The sequence below is a fragment of the Myxocyprinus asiaticus genome, chromosome 5, assembly GCF_019703515.2.
Source record: "Myxocyprinus asiaticus isolate MX2 ecotype Aquarium Trade chromosome 5, UBuf_Myxa_2, whole genome shotgun sequence".
In the NCBI taxonomy this organism is placed as follows: domain Eukaryota; kingdom Metazoa; phylum Chordata; class Actinopteri; order Cypriniformes; family Catostomidae; genus Myxocyprinus; species Myxocyprinus asiaticus.
Window position 1 is genome coordinate 34,585,712 of NC_059348.1, and position 20,383 is coordinate 34,606,094.

The 20,383-nt window shown below is 35.6% G+C and overlaps 1 protein-coding gene across 1 annotated transcript; it reads left to right on the top strand.

Annotated features, from left to right (window-relative positions):
- The first annotated feature begins 1,263 nt into the window (after positions 1 to 1,263).
- Positions 1,264 to 19,243, top strand: LOC127441030 (progressive ankylosis protein homolog B). Its single transcript, XM_051698162.1, has 12 exons — positions 1,264 to 1,778; positions 4,695 to 4,911; positions 7,035 to 7,153; positions 7,509 to 7,592; positions 8,043 to 8,213; positions 8,406 to 8,540; positions 9,937 to 10,029; positions 11,521 to 11,616; positions 14,232 to 14,361; positions 15,092 to 15,215; positions 15,375 to 15,474; positions 17,612 to 19,243. The coding sequence occupies exons 1-12, from the start codon at positions 1,683 to 1,685 to the stop codon at positions 17,738 to 17,740; spliced, it is 1,494 nt and encodes a 497-aa protein (XP_051554122.1). The 5' UTR covers positions 1,264 to 1,682; the 3' UTR covers positions 17,741 to 19,243.
- Positions 19,244 to 20,383: the final 1,140 nt, after the last annotated feature.

Below are 20,383 nucleotides of genomic sequence, written 5' to 3' on the forward strand. Positions count from 1 at the left end.
TTACACTAAGCGCAAAAAGACAACCTTTTTGGCAAAGGCTATTTTTCACTAACTCTGCCCACCTTTGCTCAGACAATTTACCTTTTTAGTACAAATTGTATCATACGTTTTTTTTTAAACCCTAATGTAAATAGTCACTTCCTTCTTTTAAAGCTATTGTAGTCCTGTCACTGGTTTCAGAATCTCATTGTGGTATCTTCAAGAGCTGACATCATCTTGGAGAGTCTCCAGAGAATTTGAAAAGTGTGGGCAGGAAATAAGAAACTGCTACAGTTCAATAATTCATACAGCGTTTGATGACATCCAACGTTACAACTGGCTGACTTCATCTCCGATTAATTGTCCACTGAAAATTTCAACGACATGAATTTTCGTGACAAAGGAGTAATGTCAAAGTGCCACTTATTAAGTTAAAAATGTAACAAAACATGTCTTTATGACAGGATACAGACATGCAGGAATGCTGTGGTCATCAAATTCAAATGAGTGTGGTAAAGATAGTAAAGGTTATAACTTACCTGATGTCCCATTTCTGGGTTGTGTTATCTAAGCCAGTTCAGCATATATATGCATAGAATATTGCTCAAAAATAAATAATAAAAAAAATTATTCTCATATTTTATGTATTAATGTACGTTACATCTTATACTTTAATTACACATTCTTATTTTTATTCTTTTATTACTTCACTCTTCAGGGTGGTGATGTGCAAATCAAACGACATTTTTCCAAAGACCAGGAGGACAGTTTTGAAGTTGCATATTTAAAATATAGGCATGTTTTAAAATGTATTTAAGCAAGCTAGTTTTTTGTGGATATTATTTGACTGGGGCCTCTGAATACTTTGACCTGCCTACTACTATTCTTCTGCCTTTAATTGATAGACAAGCTCTCAAGATATATGCCTGCCCCACGTGCTGGATTGCAAATACATTTTTGTGCATTTTTTCCTGAGATGCCTGAATGTCACTAACATGTTAGCCAATTGTGTACTTTCTTTTTTAATTTTGTATTGAATTATTATTAGAGGTGCCAATATTTTAGGCTATATGAACATATAGGCTTATATGGGGGAAGGTGTTTAGACAGAGCCAGGCATTCCATGGCTCTTTTCTGGTTTCAGACCTCATTGGCAAGATCTGATATGAGAATTATCTCTTTTTTTTTTTTTTTTTTTTTTTTTTTTTTTGGACAGCTGTGTTTTTGTGGAAGGGAGATCTTTTTCTGCACACAGTCGGTGACGTTTAGAAGAGGAGTGGCCTTTATGCTCCGACCGTCCCCCATGTGTTGGTAAGGAAGGATGATGATTAAAGTACAGTTAACCGAGTGGCCATCTCTACAGCAGATTAGCGGCAAGCCTCCGCGGCCTCCATGTCTGCATTATATGGCATTACACTTGTGTTGCACTTAATCGCGGCGGGCGATTATATGCATTTATTTTCCTCTCCACTGAAGGCTGAACAATGGAGAAGCCGTCAGCAGAAATTTCTGGCGACCCTCCTATTTTTCCATGCACTCGATCATTGTTTATGATGCTGTTGTTGTGTAGGAGGGCAGGGACGGGCCTGATCTCGGCGAAATTCTGCTAGAAAACACTCAGAACTCAACGTGCTGTGAGCGGCCTCGCATCCTTCTAGATCCGAGCAGCTGATGTTGGCATTGCTGCCGTCCTCCCGGCAAACATGGTCAAATTCCCAGCGCTCACGCACTACTGGCCTCTCATCCGATTCCTCGTGCCGTTGGCAATAACCAACATTGCCATCGACCTCGGCGAACAGGCAAGTGTGAATTCTTCTTTTAATACAGCGCTGCCGCTGTTGATATGACGTAGTATTTGTTTTGCATCCTTGAATAGAGCCGTACGCGTTCATCGTGGAGATGAACACTGCAGCTATCCTTCCGACATCTTCCTTTTTTAAGATGTTTAACGGAAATGTCTCTCCGAGGAACTTGGCTATTCAGATATTTTACTTGTTTCAAATAACGAATGGTTTATGGTCGCGATCCTGTGCGTTTGTTTAGGTATCGGCACAATTGGGATTCCACGGCGGCCTTTGTAAGCAGGGCATCACAAACAACATGAGGCGATCAGCTGTGTGTTCGTCAACAGCTGGCCATACAGCGCATCCAATAACATGTGTCACACTGAACAATGCAAAAGCAATCGGACAGAGATGAATGTGCACTTTTGGATGTGCTGATTTGTAATGGATTGTCACCTCTGCGTGAGCTGGCCTTGTTTTTGTCAACCATTAACAAATAGTTTTATCACAGTCGTGACGTTTCTGAAATGCCTTTGACTGTAAAGCCACTATTCCATTACCTGATTAAATGTTTTATTAATGTAAGTAAAATCCTATTCTTCTCGAACTGTTGATGATACTCCCGTTTTCTTCACTAAAACACTTTTGCATAATGAAAATCGATTGGATAGTGCTATCGACTTTTTTGATTTTATTTTCCTATTACAAAACTACTCAAGGCGCGACAAATAAAAAAGCCTGATACACATTTATTGACAAACAGCTGCACATTTTATTGTTCTATTAAACAAGTGAGTGTGATACTGTCTCTGGGGGGAGTTGACCTTCGTGCCCCCTCAAAAAAATAAATAAATAAAAAGTCATAATAAAATTGTAATATTTTTTTAAATAAAATTAATTCAGGCACAAGCAATATATTTTGATTTTATGGTGGATGGAATAACAATATAACTGCAAAAAAAAAAAAAAAAAAAAAAAAAAAAAATGGTAACTTTAAATTTGCTTCATGTGCTAACATCTAAATGAACTGTTTTGAAGTCAGAAATATTATTTAATATCACTGAGTCAGATCTGAATACATTAGATTACACAAGCAAAAATAATTTTAAGGGTTAAATCATGTAAAATAAAGCTGCCAACGGTAACAATATCATGTTAAAATTTTACAGTGTAGATTTAAATGTTGCAATGGTGATAAGGCATTTTACTAAAGACAGTGTGCCCACTTGATTCCAGTATTATTCCGTTTTAATGGTAAATGAAAAATAAATGAATGAAAATAAAGAATGCATTTTTGAAATTAGAATGGATTGAACAGGCATTCACTGGATATTATTATTATTATTATTATCATTATTATTATTAATAATAATAATATTAATAATAATAGTTGTTGTTGTTGTCTGTAGTAGGAACTCTAATAGCCAGACTGCCCACAGTAACAGACAATCATTATTTCTCTGCACATTGTTGTAAGGCATTGGAGATGAATTGGCAGACAGAGAGAGTCAGAGTCAGAAGAAGACGGCAGATAAGAAGTAGCGTGCATTCTCACATCCTTTTTATTTCCTCTGGTGTTCAGGTCTTGCTGCTTCCCATGAATTGTTTGACTAACTTCTGGTCTCCCAAGCAATCAAATTGGCCTGGTTGCTAGGGAGGGTAGAGTCACATGGGGTAACCTCCTGTGGTCGACATAATGTGGTTCGTGGGGCGCGTGGTGAGTTGAGCATGGTTGCCGCGGTGGATGGCGTGAAGCCTCCACATGCGCCGTCTCCGTGGCAACGCGCTCAACAAGCCACGTGATAAGATGCGCAGATTGACGGTCTCAGACGCGGAGGCAACTGAGATTCGTCCTCTGCCACCTGGACTGAGGCGAATCACTATGAGGACCTGAAAAAGTACATTGGGAATTGGGCATTCCAAATTGGGAAAAAAAAAAATCATGTGCAATATTCTCTCTGAATTGCATTAATATTCTAGCCTTTCTATTTTCTTTCTGTTTCACTTTAGTTATTCTGATTTCTCACACAGGTCAGGTTTTCCTCTAATGATGAATGCCGGTTCAAAGTCAGGACAAATCAAATAGAAATAACAGAAATTGTTGTGGCAAGTTAAAAAAAATAATGATACCACCAGTTTAGAGTCAAGGACAGGGTATCAAAGGTGATTTAGTACTGAAGTAACTCTTTGCAGCTTTGACTCATAACACAGATCCAAGTCACACAATCAAGTGTTTGATGGGGATATATTCTGGCATGTGTTTCTTCAGAGAGCAATTTTACTGCTTTATTGTCACTATACAATTTGTCACTGAGATACTTTGCAGTATAGCTACTTTTTTTTAAAATAGATTTGTGTCACGGTGGGAGTTTCCAATGATCTGATTGATCATAGTTTTCAAGGGGTTCTTCAGCAGAAAGTTCCATTAATCGATCTGAACTTATAACCATTCTTCTCCTTTACATGTGGTGCTCAACAATGTCACTTAATAGTGTTTTTACATACTCCAGAGATTTTCTACTGTGAAATTTAGCAGAGCAAGGTACACCGTAAAGCTGTAAAGTTTGTCTTGGGCTGTATTCTTACACTTATGCAGCTTTAAGAGATAGAAACTCAGTGAAGACTGAATTCCAGGTCAGATACAGCAAATACAGATCCTTGGATTTGGATCTTTAGATACAGGGGTAGTGTTTTAAATCTTGGTAATAAAACCCTCTTTGTATGGAGGAATCCCATGAGAAATTGTAGTTCTTCCTTTCGCCCTTTCAAAGCATCCCACTGGATCAGAAAATAGATAATGTGGCTAGATCTAGAACGCTTATCAAGTCAAACATACTTTGAATCACTCTTCTATACTCTATATATGTTTTTGTATAATGGTGAAGAAAGGAAATTGGTATACATCTTTATAATTTCTATCTTTCTTTATAGGCTTTGAACAGGGGAATAGCAGCAGTCAAAGAGGATGCAGTGGAAATGCTGGCCAGTTATGGCTTGGCCTACTCCCTCATGAAGTTCTTTACAGGTCCTATGAGCGACTTCAAGAATGTAGGGCTGGTGTTTGTCAACAGCAAACGGGACAGAACCAAGGCGGTCCTCTGCATGGTCGCAGCAGGAACTGTGGCAATCATTTTCCACACCCTCATTGGTCAGTATTCTAGTTTTTCCCTTCATTTCACTCTCTTCATCTGTCACTTTACCTCTGGTCTTGCCTTTTTCATTCCTTATTCACTTTCCACTGGATAACATATCTATGTTAATTATTGGAATTGTGCTGCACATTTAGTTTTTACAAAGCATGAAGGGAACACCATTATGTTTTGCACTTTTCCAAACATGTGTCAGTCTTAGTGAGCAGAGTTGTGACTGGAGAAGCACCTTCTCTCATCTCTAGCAGTCCTAATCAGATCCTGCTAGTCATACCAGGTGTGTCCTGAGTTTTAATTGTCCTCTGGAAAAATGACTCCTCAAAGGAACATTGTGTTCCAAGCACGATTCCATCCACTGTGTTGACGGTGACGGATGGGTTTTTGTCAAGTTATTGCACGCATGTTCTGTAAACTCTCTTTGAATAGGTAGACCTCTTTCAAACAAACTTTGTCCAGACTTTCCCTGACAGAGGTAGAATCTTTATTTTTGGATTTTTGTTCTCCCTCCATAATTATATTGTCATTGAACAAATTGTGCAAAATGCTGCACTCCTACATGGCAGGAAATAAGTAAAATTCTGCCTCCCACATTTACCAAATTGAAAATAGCTATGTTGGTTGGAGTGTGGTTAAAAAAAGGGTCCAGTTATCTTTAGACAATCTACTGTAAACAATCTAATCAAAAACGAGAAGAACGAGAATGCTTTGTTGACCAGCTCAGATTATATTCTTCTAGAACACATTTCAGTTTCTCTGCCAGGGCCCCAAATACATTTGCATTTACACAAATTCTTTTTTTCATTTTTTCATTCGCACAAATAGCCATTTACATACAGAGCTAGAAATCAAGAACAGAGCTATTTTCACCCACTCCCTAGTGCCCATTACTGCTTTTAATTGTTACTGTTTTGAGTGCTCATCCATTGACACAACAGTGACTGTTAGAGAGAAAATATTACCATGGTAAATCTGATGGATATAAGATACAAACTGCAAACCTCCTTGATGAGGAAACACATTTTTAACCCCTAAGCCACCACCTGTCCAAAACACTGAATGATGTGATTTAAAAATGAAGAACTCTCCATCATCTTGATTGTGTTCTCAGAATGGTTCATACTTACTATGCCAAGTCTTTTTGCACAGTCATGCAGTTTGAGCTGTGCCTTCCATCTATAAAGCACTTCACTGCACACACTCAACAGAGATGGGGAAAAAGATGCAGGATAGGCAGGAGACATGAGAACTTCTATGTCTTTGTGTCCATTTTAGCAGCAAGGCCAACCTGTTAAACCAAGAGAGCATACTTCAGTAGCATAAACAATGCTTTATTGGCATGATTGTGTGCATTTACAGTGTATTTAGTGCTTAGAGTACTGAAATAGACAATGTTGAAAATAAATTAGGTGAAATAAATAAATATAAGCAATAAAAGAGATTCCAGAAAGGAACAAGAATAAAATAAAATTGGGATAAATTTACATACAAAATATACTACATGCAAAATATGGTCTATACAATATTTGAGACATGAGAACTTCTATGTATTTGCATATCATTTGTGTCTATTTTAGCAGCAAGGCAAACATATTGAACAAAGAGAACACAGACTTTAGAATATTCAGAGTCAACAAAGCTTTATTTGCATGATTGTCAGCATTTACAATAATGCCAAAATATATATAGTACTTATAGTACCAAAATAGACAATAGAAAATACAGAAAATAAATCTGGGGAAGTAAATATTGAAATATAGGAGATAAAGGAGAAATATGAAAGAGACAAAAAATATAAATTATATAAATCATTAATTTATTACAAATATAAATTATTATAAATAGAATAAAATTAAATGGATTTAATAAAGAAATGGAGAAAATGAAAGAGAAAATTTAAAAGGCAGGAAAAATAAAATAAACAGTAAATGAAAATAACATGCAAGTACATTTAAAATAAATATAAATTAATTATTTTAAAATTTACATACAAATATAGTACATCCAAAAATATGGTCTATACATAATATAGTCACTTGTATCATTTTTGTTTTTTATCATCAGCACTGATATTATTTGTTGATAATAATACATAATAATCCTGTTGTCACATTTCCTTATTTAGCCTACACTGATCTGGGTTATTACATCATTAACAAACTGCATCATGTGGATGACTCTGTGGGGAGTAAAACCCGGAAGGCATTTCTCTATCTTGCTGCTTTTCCTCTGCTTGATGCCATGGTAAGTGCATCATGACATCACAGCCCCCTCTGTAGATATGCAATCATAAAATGTGACTGAGTGTGAGATCTGGCTTAACTGCATGGCACAGATGGACAGAGTGGAGCTGAGTATTTTTTGTGTGTGGCAAGGCCAAGCTTCAGAGCCTGTTTAGATCTGGAAAAGTGTCAAGCTCCTTTGGATGGATAACAGCCCACGCGGAACATCTTGTGCTTCTTAATGCAAGTTCAACTGCAGCAATGTTGTGGTTAAGGCTGGTCTTCAGTGTTAAGTCTCTAGAGAGCGTGCTATTAATAGATTAGCATATTGTACTGGATAAGTGACAGTTGATTGGAGATCTTTTCTGTGGTTTCAGGCCTGGACTCATGCTGGAATCCTTCTGAAGCACAAGCACAGTTTCCTGGTGGGATGTGCCTCTATTTCTGACGTCATTGCACAGGTAAGGTCATATTACATTTTGTCATATAATTGGTTGATGTCCAATCTGAAAATTATCTGGCATCTTTTTACTCTCACTAGCCATGCTAAGGTTGTGGGTTTGATTCCAAGGGAACACACATACTGATAAAAATGTTATAAATGAGTCATCTTGGATAAAAGTATCTGGCAAATTCATAAATGTAAATGTATATGGATTTAATGAGTAGCGATGAGTGTTCATGTTTTCGGTGTTTTTAATTTGAATGAAAAGTATGACTGACTGAGAATGGAAAACAAGGGTAATTAGATACAGCAAGTATCTGAACATATACAGTCTTTGTTTAGTTTTTTATTAATGATGCATTTGGGTTTGAATTAATAATGGAAGGGCTATATTTATCACTGTCACTGTAATCAGTTACTCATTATTGCATTCTCTCTCTCTTACTCTCTCTCTGTCTCCCTGTAGGTTGTGTTTGTGTCTATTTTGCTGCACAGTCATCTTGAGTGTGTGGAGCCCATGTTGATCCCAATTCTTTCTCTGTATATGGGGGCCTTGGTACGTTTTACTATTGTTGGTTTGGGGTACTACAGGAATGTTCATGACAACATCCCAGAGTCCAGTGGACCTGAGGTTGGGGTATGTTCATCTACTCTTTTTACAACCAGTATGAAACTATTAAACTGTCATTCATACTGTTAGTATCACAGCTACATTGGTCAATTTATTGTTTTCAAATGATTGATACTCATTTATCCTTGCTCTAACAAACTGCGAGACTCCTAAAACTCCTCTGCTATATACTGTAATGACACTCATTCTGTGTAATAGGGTGATGCTACTATTAAAAAGATGCTGAGCTTTTGGTGGCCATTGGCTCTCATCCTGGCTACGCAGCGGATTAGCAGACCAATTGTCAACCTGTTTGTATCAAGAGATCTGAAAGGAAGCACAGCTGCCACTGAGGTTAGAATGTCCCTCTCTAAACAATTCACACATTTCAGTCATATTCTTTATGACATATTACAGTAGTTATGATACCACTGTACTTTTCTGTTTGCACATATGCTGTAGTTTGAGAATTGACAGCAAATGTGTGACTATTTAGCTAATACTTCTATTTAGCTGAAACCTACCATTATTAAAGGGATAGTTCACCCAAAAATGAAAATTCTCTCATCATTTACTCACCCTCATGCCAGCCCAGATATGTGTGACTTTCTTTCATCTGCTGAACACAAATGAAGATTTGTAGAAGAATTTTTCAGCTCTGTAGGTCCATACAATGCAAGTGAATTGGTGCCAAAATGTTGAAGCTCTAAAATCCATATAAAGGCAACATAAAAGTAATACAGACACTCTGGTGGTTAAATCCATATATTCTGAAGCGATATGATAGGTGTGGGTGAGAAACAGATCAATATTTAAGTCCTTTTTTACTATAAATTCTCCTCCCTGCTCAGTCAATCACCACTTTCACATTCTCCTCCTCCTGTTTTTGTTGATTCACATTCTTCGTGCATATCGCCCCCTACTGGTTAGGGAGGAGAATTTATGATAAACAATGACTTAAATATTGATCTGTTTCTAACCCAACCTATCGTATTTTATCTGAACACATGGATTTAACCACTGGAGTCATAGGGATAACTTTATGCTCCCTTTATGTTGGTTTTGGAGCTTGAACATTTTTGCACCCATTCTTTTGCATTGCATGAACCTACAGAGCTGAAATATTCTTCTAAACATCTTAATTTGTCATTTATGCAGAAGATAGAATGTCATACATATCTGGGATGCCAGGAGGGTGAATGAATTTTCATTTCTGGGTGAATAATCCCTTTTTTGGATGTGGTTTTATGTTTCTTTCTTTCTTTCATTCGTTCTTTCTTTCTTTCTTTATTTCTTAAAAGCATTTTGATAAATGGATTGTTATAAGATGAGTTATTTACATGTTTTTTTGATTTTAACTGAAACTGTGAGCTCTAAACAGGGCTGTCATTTAATAAGATTTGTCACATTTATGAATTCATTTGTGTTACATAGATTGCAAATGCATATACAGTAGAGTGCCTGTATTTAATGCTTCATGCAGTGAATAAAACTCATTTCATCTGCATAGTTGCATTTGAACATATTTGCCATTACAGGACTTTTGTAGTGTTTTCCCCTGCAGTATAATTTACTCTTATGTAGCCTATAATTTCCACAGTAACTGTATTGTGGAAACGTAGAAATGCCAAAGCAGCTATATTTTTTCAGGCTTTATTGACGCTTTAGTTATTTGGTGCCAAGTGATCAGATAATAGTTATTGTAACAGATTAAATAATTGGTGTATAATGTAACCTTGCTGTTTTATAGGCTGTCGCTGTTCTTACAGCAACATATCCGGTGGGTCATATGCCGTATGGCTGGCTCACTGAACTCAGAGCTGTTTACCCTGCATTTGACAAGGTAAGTGATGTTTTTGCTGTTGTTCTCTCACAAACGATAGACCATAGAGAGCTCAGAATGCTTAATATTGCTTTGGTTGCATACTTATGTTAAAATTACACCTTCACATTTCTTTCCCCGATATCCTTTCCAAAATATCAGAAAAAAGAATCTGTGTGCTTTTTTATTCCTACCACACTGCCTTAGTTGGAAAAAAAAAAAAAAAAAACGTTTATATTTTCCACTTTTCCTGTATGCTGGCAGTTTTGTTAGTTACAATATGCCTATTATCTTGTTCTACTTCATTAAAGAACAATTATGTTTTTGAGTAAACAGAGTGGGCTCATGCAGACAAACCTGCAGCCAGAGTCCCAGAGGCTGTAATTTAATAAGACTGCCATTTGCAGGATGCATTTCTATATTTATAGACTCTTTGGTTCCTACTGTATACCGGCTTCTAGAGGTGAAATAAAAACAATGACTGACTCTGTGCATTGTGCCACGTCACTACTACAGTTGACTAATGATGATCTACTGTTGATGAATTGCTGCTCTTACAGTATTAGCCTCTGACAATGTTTACTTTATAGTGTATAGATTGTAAAACATTGTAGATGACTGTAAGAGTGCATGCATTGTTTCCCTTATGTGTTTGTGTGAGCTGGGCGCACACACATTTCAAAATAGAAGTCTCAAGTGTTTTGCATGCACCAAATGTTTTTTCTTTTTTTTCTTTTTTCTGGTCATTATTGGGATTTTGGTTGCACAATAAACTGCATCTGGGATTTTATTCATTTTGGACTCTTGTTGCCTCTGTCTGTGCCTGTCATAGTAAGGAAAAACTTAAATCGATGTTAAAAAGCTACTGGCCGATTAATTGGCCTTTTCCACCAGCTTAGTTATCGTATCTGCAAAATCCACTATCGCTCGACCTCTAGAGTGGATGTTCTCTGGCCTCAGATGGATGGCCACAAATTGAATAGATTTACCCATCTCACATTGTACAGTAATATGCATATAATATCTGAAAGGCCTCGGTCACACTAAACTTTGCGCTCTATTCACTCCCAATCAAATGTATCCGTACACAAGAGACCGGGAATGCAAGCTCATGCAAAGAAATTTTGCTGAAGCATCACCTGTGAATCTGGATGACGAGAAGACGTGTGACCAATAGAAGACTGAAACGTTACACACTGACTTAAAGGCTCAATACATAGAATACATATTTAACAGCTGCGTGTTTTTATTGTTGCATGAAAGTGAGTAGATGCTATATTTTAACAGTTTGAAAATATCATATCATCTGTTTTTTGTGATTTATTATTTACTAAAACCAGAAGCCCTCGCAGATGACATCATATCCTGGCTTGTTGCAGTGTCTGAAATAATTTTGCATGCTCAAACTCTAGTGTGACCGCCCCTTTAGAAGGCTCAGGTCACATTTGTTCTGTATAAAAACATAAACTGCTCTCTTCACATCTGATTATTTCCTTTGTTGCCATTTTCTAGAATAGCCCAAGCAACAAGTTGGCCAAAAGTGGTACAGTTGTGAGCAAGTCCCACATCAGGCGCTTCACTTTTGTTTGTTTGGCTCTTTCTATAACAGTAAGTTCCTCCACATAATCAATTTAAATTTTCTGTCTCTGTTTGGCTTAAATCATGCTTAGATAATTTATTGTAACTGTGTTTTGCTGCCTGTTTAATGGACACCCATGCTGCACATAGCAACTGTATATTTAGTTAACATTGGTCTTTTCTTTTTTTGTGTTTCAATATTTATTCTTCTATTATCCCCTGAATTTGAAATCGGGTACAATGGGGCTAAAGTCTCCGTAGGGTAAAAGGCTCCATTGATTTTATTTTCCCCCACAACACTAAATAAGAACAAAAACTCCCACAGCACTTTGCTAAACACCTGTATGTCACTATACACTGTAACATTTTCCTGATCTATGAGATCTTTGCTTGTAATGTCTTAAGGTTGATTTTGAGCCAATATGATCTAATTTTTAATATTTTTTAAAATTTATGTAGCTAATGAAAATCTCTGACATTAACACATTTCTTTTGAGACAAAATACTTATTTATCATTTTCAGTTTTGTTTAAGGTCATTAAATCAAATTTTTTTCAATAACTGTCCCATAAGTGAAAGGTTAGTTTTTGGGGTAAAAATCCCCCCTGTTGCAGGGGCGAAAGGCCCCTATTAAACACATTGTTTTTCTAAAATGGGGGGAATAGATTTGTTATGAAAAATATTAAAAGTGGGCACACATTGATTCATCCAATCATAATAGAGATTAGTTTGTTTATAGAGTACTTGAGATATAATAAAATGCCAAATGTGTTTGAAATTAACAAGAAATGGTTGACTTTTTCTGAAGTAGTTATTTTGAGTAAGCATCATCTTAATTTGTTGCTCAAAAAGCATCTTGCTGTCTCAAAAATATTTGCATTAGTTGACAAATTGTGCCCTATAACTACTGGCCTGGTATCTACACGATATCACATTAAACCCCCTAGGGGCCTTTTACCCCAAGTGAGGGAGCCTTTTACCCCAAGTGTGGGGTAAAAGGCTCCCTCACCACTTTTTTTTTAAAACTGAATTTTAATCGAAATAACCTACTGTTATTATTTATTTTTACACAAATTATGTTGCTCCATCAATATTCAAGAAAAATAAATCTTTTTTATTTTTACCTTGATACATTTTGTGACCAGAAAAAAGCTTAATTTCCTTAAGGGGTGCCTTTAGCCCCTTTGTACCCTACAATTCAAAAATCAGTTGGGCTCTTATCTTACTACTAAACACATAGTCTAAAGCCAAACTGAATTTAAGGAGTGCATTAGGATAGCCTATCGTCTTGTTGCAAATGCTTTTAGAGTCAGGCTATATGATTAATTAATGCTATCTCTGCCTCTAGTAACAGGGTCAGATCTTCCCTCACTGACCTAGATTAAAGCCTATAGTCTTAAACTATAATGATCATCTTTATGCCACAATTTCTCTTCTCTATTAATGTGGAGGGATAATCGTGACCATATGGGTCTGTGTCAGGCATAGAATTCTGTTTAATCCCCTATGTAAGAGCTGTATGGTTTTTCCCAGATGTGAAATGTGAAATGTTGCTTTATTGTGGTTTGCTGGTATTCTTAATTAATTGCGCAAAAGCGTCTAGATTTTGTTTAAGCATTCTGCTTTGGAAAAGTTGCATTTCCCCTAAGCACTTTATTTGTTGTTAAATAGCATTGATGATTGGCTTGTGTTACTGATTAAAAACATGATGTCTGGGTGGTGCAGGAACTCCCCTGCAGTTTTGCTCTCAGCTTTCCATGCCAGCATGTCTCAACATGAATGTCTGTGCACACACTTCGCATTCCAGTGCTGTTTAAAGATTTCAAAATCTCTGATGAAAAAGTGCACTCAGAAAGATGTAAACAGTTAGGAGTGCAAATGAGTGTTTTCTGTAAGCTATAACAGAAAAAAGGTTTAAACGGAGAGGATTCATGCTTCCAGATGGGCTCTAGCTTTAAAGTATATTGCACACAATAATGCTACATTCAACTAAATATGTGGTGCCTGATTTCACCAGGATTTCTTAAGGAATAACTTGATAAAAGGAACCCTTTAACATTCTAGCAAGCCAAATGACAAGTGAACTCAGTCTTCAGTTACCTTAAGTACACACACAATTGACAATGTATGTTTCTCATGATTATACAAACCATTTGATCTTAAGGCTTATGCTTAAATGCTTAAGATTAGTTTTGTAGACATATACTGTACTCAGTATGTGCCGACATATTATTCATTTCTATACAAAATGTAACAAATCATAGTTCAGATTTTTTTTTGGGTCACAGATTAATTCCCATACTTCCACTTGTGTTATTTCATAGTTTGATGCTTTTACTATTATTCTAAAATTTTGAAAATGGTAATAATAAAATAAAAAAACTAGAATTTTTACAATTAAAATTTCACAATTATGTCGATGCTTGTTGCTTTAAGACTGTGCTCACTATATATGCCTGATTGATGATTTGTGAGAATCTTTCAATTTTGTTATTATTAAATATTATTATTAAATAAAAATATATCAAATGTTTATAAAATGCCATGACAGTAACATTGCCCTAATAATCCAGTTTACCTCCTTGTTTTGTGTGTGCAGTGTATAATAATTACAGTCAGTGTAATCTCTTCCTTCTGTTGTGCAGCTCTGCTTCGTGGTGTTCTGGGCGCCACACATTTCTGAGAGGATCCTGGTGGACATCATAGGTGTAGACCATGACTTTGCTGAGCTATGTGTCGCCCCATTACGAATTTTCTCCTTCTTTCCCATTCCAGGTATAATTCCACAAAAACACAATCATTTTACATGATTCGAAAAAATGCTGACCCCAGGACCCAGGACTTAGTCTTTCATGATTCTATACACAATTGAGCTTTGAATTTGCTTAATTTTACATAAATATCTCTTTTGAAAGGCTCATGAGAAACAGAAAATTTTGATTTAGGGTATGATGGTGCAGTGCATCTTCAAATGGACAGATGGTCGGAGGGGGACTGGTTGCTCTTTAAAAATTAGAAAAAGCAAAGGTCAGGAGTGGTCAGGCTTCAGTTATTAGGCCTCAAGGCTAAAAGGATAGATCACCCATAAACGTAAAGTCTGTCATCACGTTGTTCCAAACCTGGATGACTTTCTTTCTTTCATGGAACACAAATGTTGTTAGCCAGATTGTTTGCCTCAGTCACCATTCACTTTCAACAAATGGAAAAAAGATGTAATGAAAGTGGACGGTGACTGAGGCTGTCATTCTGCCTAACATCTCCTTTAGTGTTCCACAGAAGAAAAAGAGTCATACTGGTTTGGACCAATATGAGGGTAAATGATGACAGAATTTTCAATTTTGGATGAACTATCCCTTTTAAAGAAACTGAGAGAGAATTTTACTGTATATGTATGATTATACAGCACTAACGGTAGTGAAATGATATGCATGTAAAATTTATGTTATCACATGATTGCATGTGACTGTTTTTGCATTAACTGATTTCTCTGTTGTTATGCCAACAGTGACAATCCGTGCTCACTTGACTGGTTGGCTCATGACCCTGAAGAAGACCTTTGTCCTGGCACCCAGCTCTGTTCTGCGCATTATTGTCCTCATTACCAGTCTCATAGTATTGCCTTACATGGGGTAAGTGAAAGTCGAAATGTACAGTACATGTCACCAGTTTTATTCTGCTGCCAGTGTACAGTATGAACAATATATTGCTTCAGACTTGGAAATTGCATATTAGAGTATATTTTAGTATATTGGAAAGCTTTCTTTTTATTCATCACTCATTTTATGTAGGGTACATGGGGCTACACTTGGTGTTGGATCTCTGCTGGCTGGTTTTCTTGGCGAGTCTACTATGGTTGCAATTGCAGCATGCTATGTCTACCGAAAACAGGTAAATGACACACAGAGGCCTATATATTCTCTGTCAACTGCTTTGTATTATTATCCTGCTTTTTTGTTTGATTGGTGAATATTATTAGCCAGAGGGGAACTGGCTCCCCCAGCTGAGCCTGGTTTCTCCCAAGGTTATTTTTCTACATATCTACATCTTATGGAGTTTTGTGTTCCTTGTCACAGCCACTTTTGGCTTGCTCAATGGGGGCCTTAAGACAATATGATAAGATTTTAAGGTGAGATATGATTTTCAATTGCATTATTTTTAAACCCATGGTATGCATGGGTATTTCACCAAACATTATTAAATACTCTGGATTTTAGAGACCTGGGACATATATCTATCACAATTGGATCTACAAAGTGCCTATATAGTGTAATATTTTCAAGACATTTAGAGAATAATAGAATAGAATATATTCTGATATATTTTGATGTTTTATTTTTCATATATCAGAAAGATGGAGTAACAAATCAGGACAAATCTAGAACAGGATTAATTTACTTTTACACTGAAATTTCATAGGATGCAACTGGCTGTCAAACACATATTGAGCTACACATAACACATATGCCTCACATAAGTTACACATATGAATTTTCTCAGGCACTTTTGAGTCTACATAGATGCACAACTTACATAATTTCAGTAGTACAACCAAATGACAATAGCCATATCATACTGTTTATGTGTTACACTTGCTATAGTTTACTTCCACGCTTTTTCATCAAATAGCAATTTCTAATGTAAATCAATCCAATCACTGAAACATCAGAGCCACTTTATTAAATGGCATGTATAACATGTATAGTATGTACTGCATGTTGAATACTGATAATTTACCATTGTCACACAGAAAATCAACATGATATAGTAGTCATTTATATGGATACAGTACTCATTTTTCCTGTATTAAACAAATAAATATATATCCTGTGATAGTAAACTGATAGAGATATGAAATAATAATAAAAAAAAGAACACTGTTACATACCTAGGGTATACCATAGGGCCTATACACTTGGTATTTAAGCAATTATATATATGTATATATATATATATATATATATATATATATATATATATATATATATATAATTATTATTATTATTTTGCAGTTTTTTTTTTTTTTTTTTTTTTTTTGCAGTATATTTTACACTACTCATAAGAGAAATGTTGAGGAATACTAAAGACTTTTGGGCACAACTCCAAAAAATGGATGGCGTACAGGAGGTGGAATGAGGTCGGTTTATAGGTTAAACCACACAATGAAGACTTTAAGATTTAATTTTATGATACACCATTTTCTGTAAAGCTGCTTTGAAACAATGTGTGTTGTGAAAAGTGCTATACAAAAAAAAAGACATCACTTTAAAAGGCAATTACAACTCCATCTGCAATCAGTACTAAAACAAGCACCTCTGAACAAGGACATCATAACCAAGTGATGCTTTCTCATCAATACTATATTGTATCTTTATATGAATCCTAGTTTTCTGTAGAAGTTTTGTACAGTGGTTTCAAACACCGTTTAAAACGTTTGTGAATTTCATTCTCCAAACTATCTATTTCAGTATTATCATATTTTCGTTATGGCTGTTGGGTAAGCAAGTGAATACAATAAAATCACACTAGCATACATTAAAGCAAGGGTCAACTATATAATGAAGGAAGATTTTAAAGGAAAGATTTAACTTTAAGATTTAAGTTCATTGGACTTTTGTAGATATTTTCTTAGGTATTTTTCATATATGTAAATGTCAGGTTGTGGCAAGTTATCACATTTATATTGGAGCAGGTTATCACATGTTTAAATATTGTTTTATTGTAATATTGTATACAGTTCATTTAAATACCAAATCTGTTGGCCAAAAGAATGGTTTTATATTTTGTATGTTACCCATTATAGAAAAAAATGGCATCATAGGCCATTTGTTTTACTGATTAAATTGAACTTGTTTCACTTGTGACAACGTACGCCATACTATTGTCCGTTACTGTTGTCCCATATGTTACATTTACAAACAATGTGTTTGAGGAGAAAAACATTATTTGTTGTTCATCTAATTTATCACTTTGCAAAGTTTGTCCAAAAAGCAAATTATGTTGGCTTGTTTTCTTTCTACCCACACAGAAGAAAAAGAAAGACTCTGATGAGGACATGACCATTGACGGGGAGGATTCTGCCCCCATGAACGAGGTCAGGGCCAGGGGGCACATGGATGATATTGTGGAGTTAAGAGAGGAGGATGAGGAAGATTGAGCAGTGAATTCTGGGCTGAGCAGGATGCGCTGTGGGAATCAGGACCCTTTTACTTCATCAGGCAGTGTTGTAATTGCTTACTGTCCTCTGCTGCTGCCCTGTCCTTTCTGCCAGCTCACCTTTTCTGTGTGCACACAGTTCAAATATAAACGCAGAACAGTACTTTCCAGGTGTCCGCTGCAGCATATCGTTGTTTAAATTGTGACAGTACACACGCAGACATACTAATGTGTACATGTCTTCCAGCTGCCATCAGGAGATTCCAGATGCAGGACAGTGAAGATATTGATTTGTACCAAAGCAATGTTGTGCATTAACTCTTATTTTTCTGCTGATCTTTAATGTGCTGCCGTCCTACTCGTTTTAAATCTTAAAAGGAAAGACAACACTAAATGCAGTTACTTAATCTGCTTGGAATGTATTTCCTGTTTCTTCTTCTTTTTTACCTCTAATATTTAACAGAAAGAAAACACTTGATAAGATTTTGAGGTCCAGGGGCCTGTGACCTGTGTTGCTGCACAGCTTTCAAGGACCAACTGACACATATTTATTTTTATTTTTATTTTTTTTGTGGCTTTTATCATTACAAGAAATGTCAACAGAGGATATAAATATACAATGTATATATGTGTGTGTGTGTGTGTGTCTATATATATATATATATATATATATATATATATATATATATATATATATATATATACACACACATACACAGTTTTTTTTTATTATTATTTAAATTTTAATTTTTTTTGGCTTTTATCATTACAAGAAATGTCAACAGAGGATATAAATATACAGTGTATGTATATATATATATATATATATATATATATATATATATATATATATATTCAGATTTTTTTTATTTTTGGAATTGAGAATGAAATTGATGCATATATTAGAAAAGAACAGTTTCAGAGTGACAAATGGTTGGAGTTTATGGGTAATCTACACTAAAGGACCTATTATTTTTTAAATATACCATATGTTGTAGTTGTATAAAATATGATACATTTTGTATGGGTGATGTTGTGAACTCTGTGTATTTTAGGAAGAGAAAGAATTGGACATATTGTTTTCATAATTGTCTATTACAGTATTTTGTTTGTTTCTATTTACATTTAATTTGGGCATTTATTTTGTATCTCAGGATGTTTGTGTTGGAAAATACACATTATGTATTATAAAGTCCAATTAATGATCCCTCCCCCTGTGAGCTTCAAGTTTCTCCATGGACAACAATGCACGGCTGTGAAGGATGTCTTAAGCCGGTGTTTGTTTCATTTAGATTGTAGTGAAGTCTTGCTAAGCTTGTCCTGTATTTAAGATTTCCTGGACAATGCAAAGCAGAGAAAATACATGGTAGAAACAAAGCATTTATTACAGTTTGACAAAAGAGTCTCTGTCATTAAACAGTGAAATGTGGTTCAAAGTGGTCTACAGTGAGGTTCTTCTGTTATCATGTCCATTAAAATAAAGAAAATAATTTTCGTTACTGTAGATGTCACATATTCTTGAGACATGGGACAAATGATCCAATTTTACCTGCCATTAGTTGCAATTAATTCAGATAATCACTAGAAAATGTTAATGTTATGACATTACTGTATCAATCACTTCCCTTAAAAGCAACCGTCCCCAACCATAACTCAATGTGAAAATATGAGATATCCTACTAGATAATGCTACATATTATGAAACCATTTAAATGTCAGGTATCAAAGTCAGCTTTAATCCTGAAGGCTCTCTTTCCATTTTTTATCTGCAGTGAGTTCAACAAAGTCACACATGTTCTTGTGAAGTTCATGGGTTACATACAGTACAAACTCACCAGGGCCTGTGTGACTTTGTTGAACTTGTAGCATGTGAAATGTGGAAAGAGGACTTTCAGGATTACTCAAAAGTACATCATTTTATAATAAATGTAATCATTTTAATATAAATTATTTTATGTTGGCTAGTGGTGTTTATATATTTGGTTACAACCATGATATATCAACTCAATCACAAAATAAATAAATAAATGATTTAGATTTTCCTCACTTTAAGTAGGCCTTTATATTAGCTAGGAACTCCAGTAAATATATACACTGTGTTTAATACATGTGTTATATGCTAAATATTATTTTTTTTGTCAACACTGTGTAAGCTGTCAACCCCTTTGAGGTTGCACCAAATCGTGAAAAAGATAGCTAGCTACATATAAATATGTTCAACAGGTTATTCCAAACGAATTCCTTGAACCGTTCATTTGATGGCGGTGAAATGCCTCCCCCTAGCGTGCAATTTTGGTACTGCAATGACATCTGACCACAGTGACCCTGGGCACAAATAGCTGCAGAGGAGTGCAAGGATTGAAGCAGGCATGTTCACTTTGCATAATCAGAGAGCAGCTCCATGAAATAGTCCACACCAGTTACACATTCATGCTCGAGGGCTCAGTTTTATCTGGAACTGTATGTAAAGCCCTAGTCTTTCATCCATGATCACAGCCATTCCACTTTTACTATGTTAAAGGCACTTAAAAGTGGATGAATAGACATAATGATGCATTCATTCATGTTTCTCTGAGTCCCTGTAGAGAATCTCTTTTGTGTAATAGAATAGCAATAGAAATATAATAGAAACTTTGCTTACTCA

Bases quoted from the DNA above. Each gene is read 5' to 3' on its own strand.
- LOC127441030 (XM_051698162.1), top strand. From the start codon at position 1,683: ATGGTCAAATTCCCAGCGCTCACGCACTACTGGCCTCTCATCCGATTC. The intron at 10,030-11,520 runs GTAAGTGATGTT...GCCATTTTCTAG, and splicing joins TTTACCCTGCATTTGACAAG to AATAGCCCAAGCAACAAGTT. The intron at 14,362-15,091 runs GTATAATTCCAC...TTATGCCAACAG, and splicing joins CTCCTTCTTTCCCATTCCAG to TGACAATCCGTGCTCACTTG.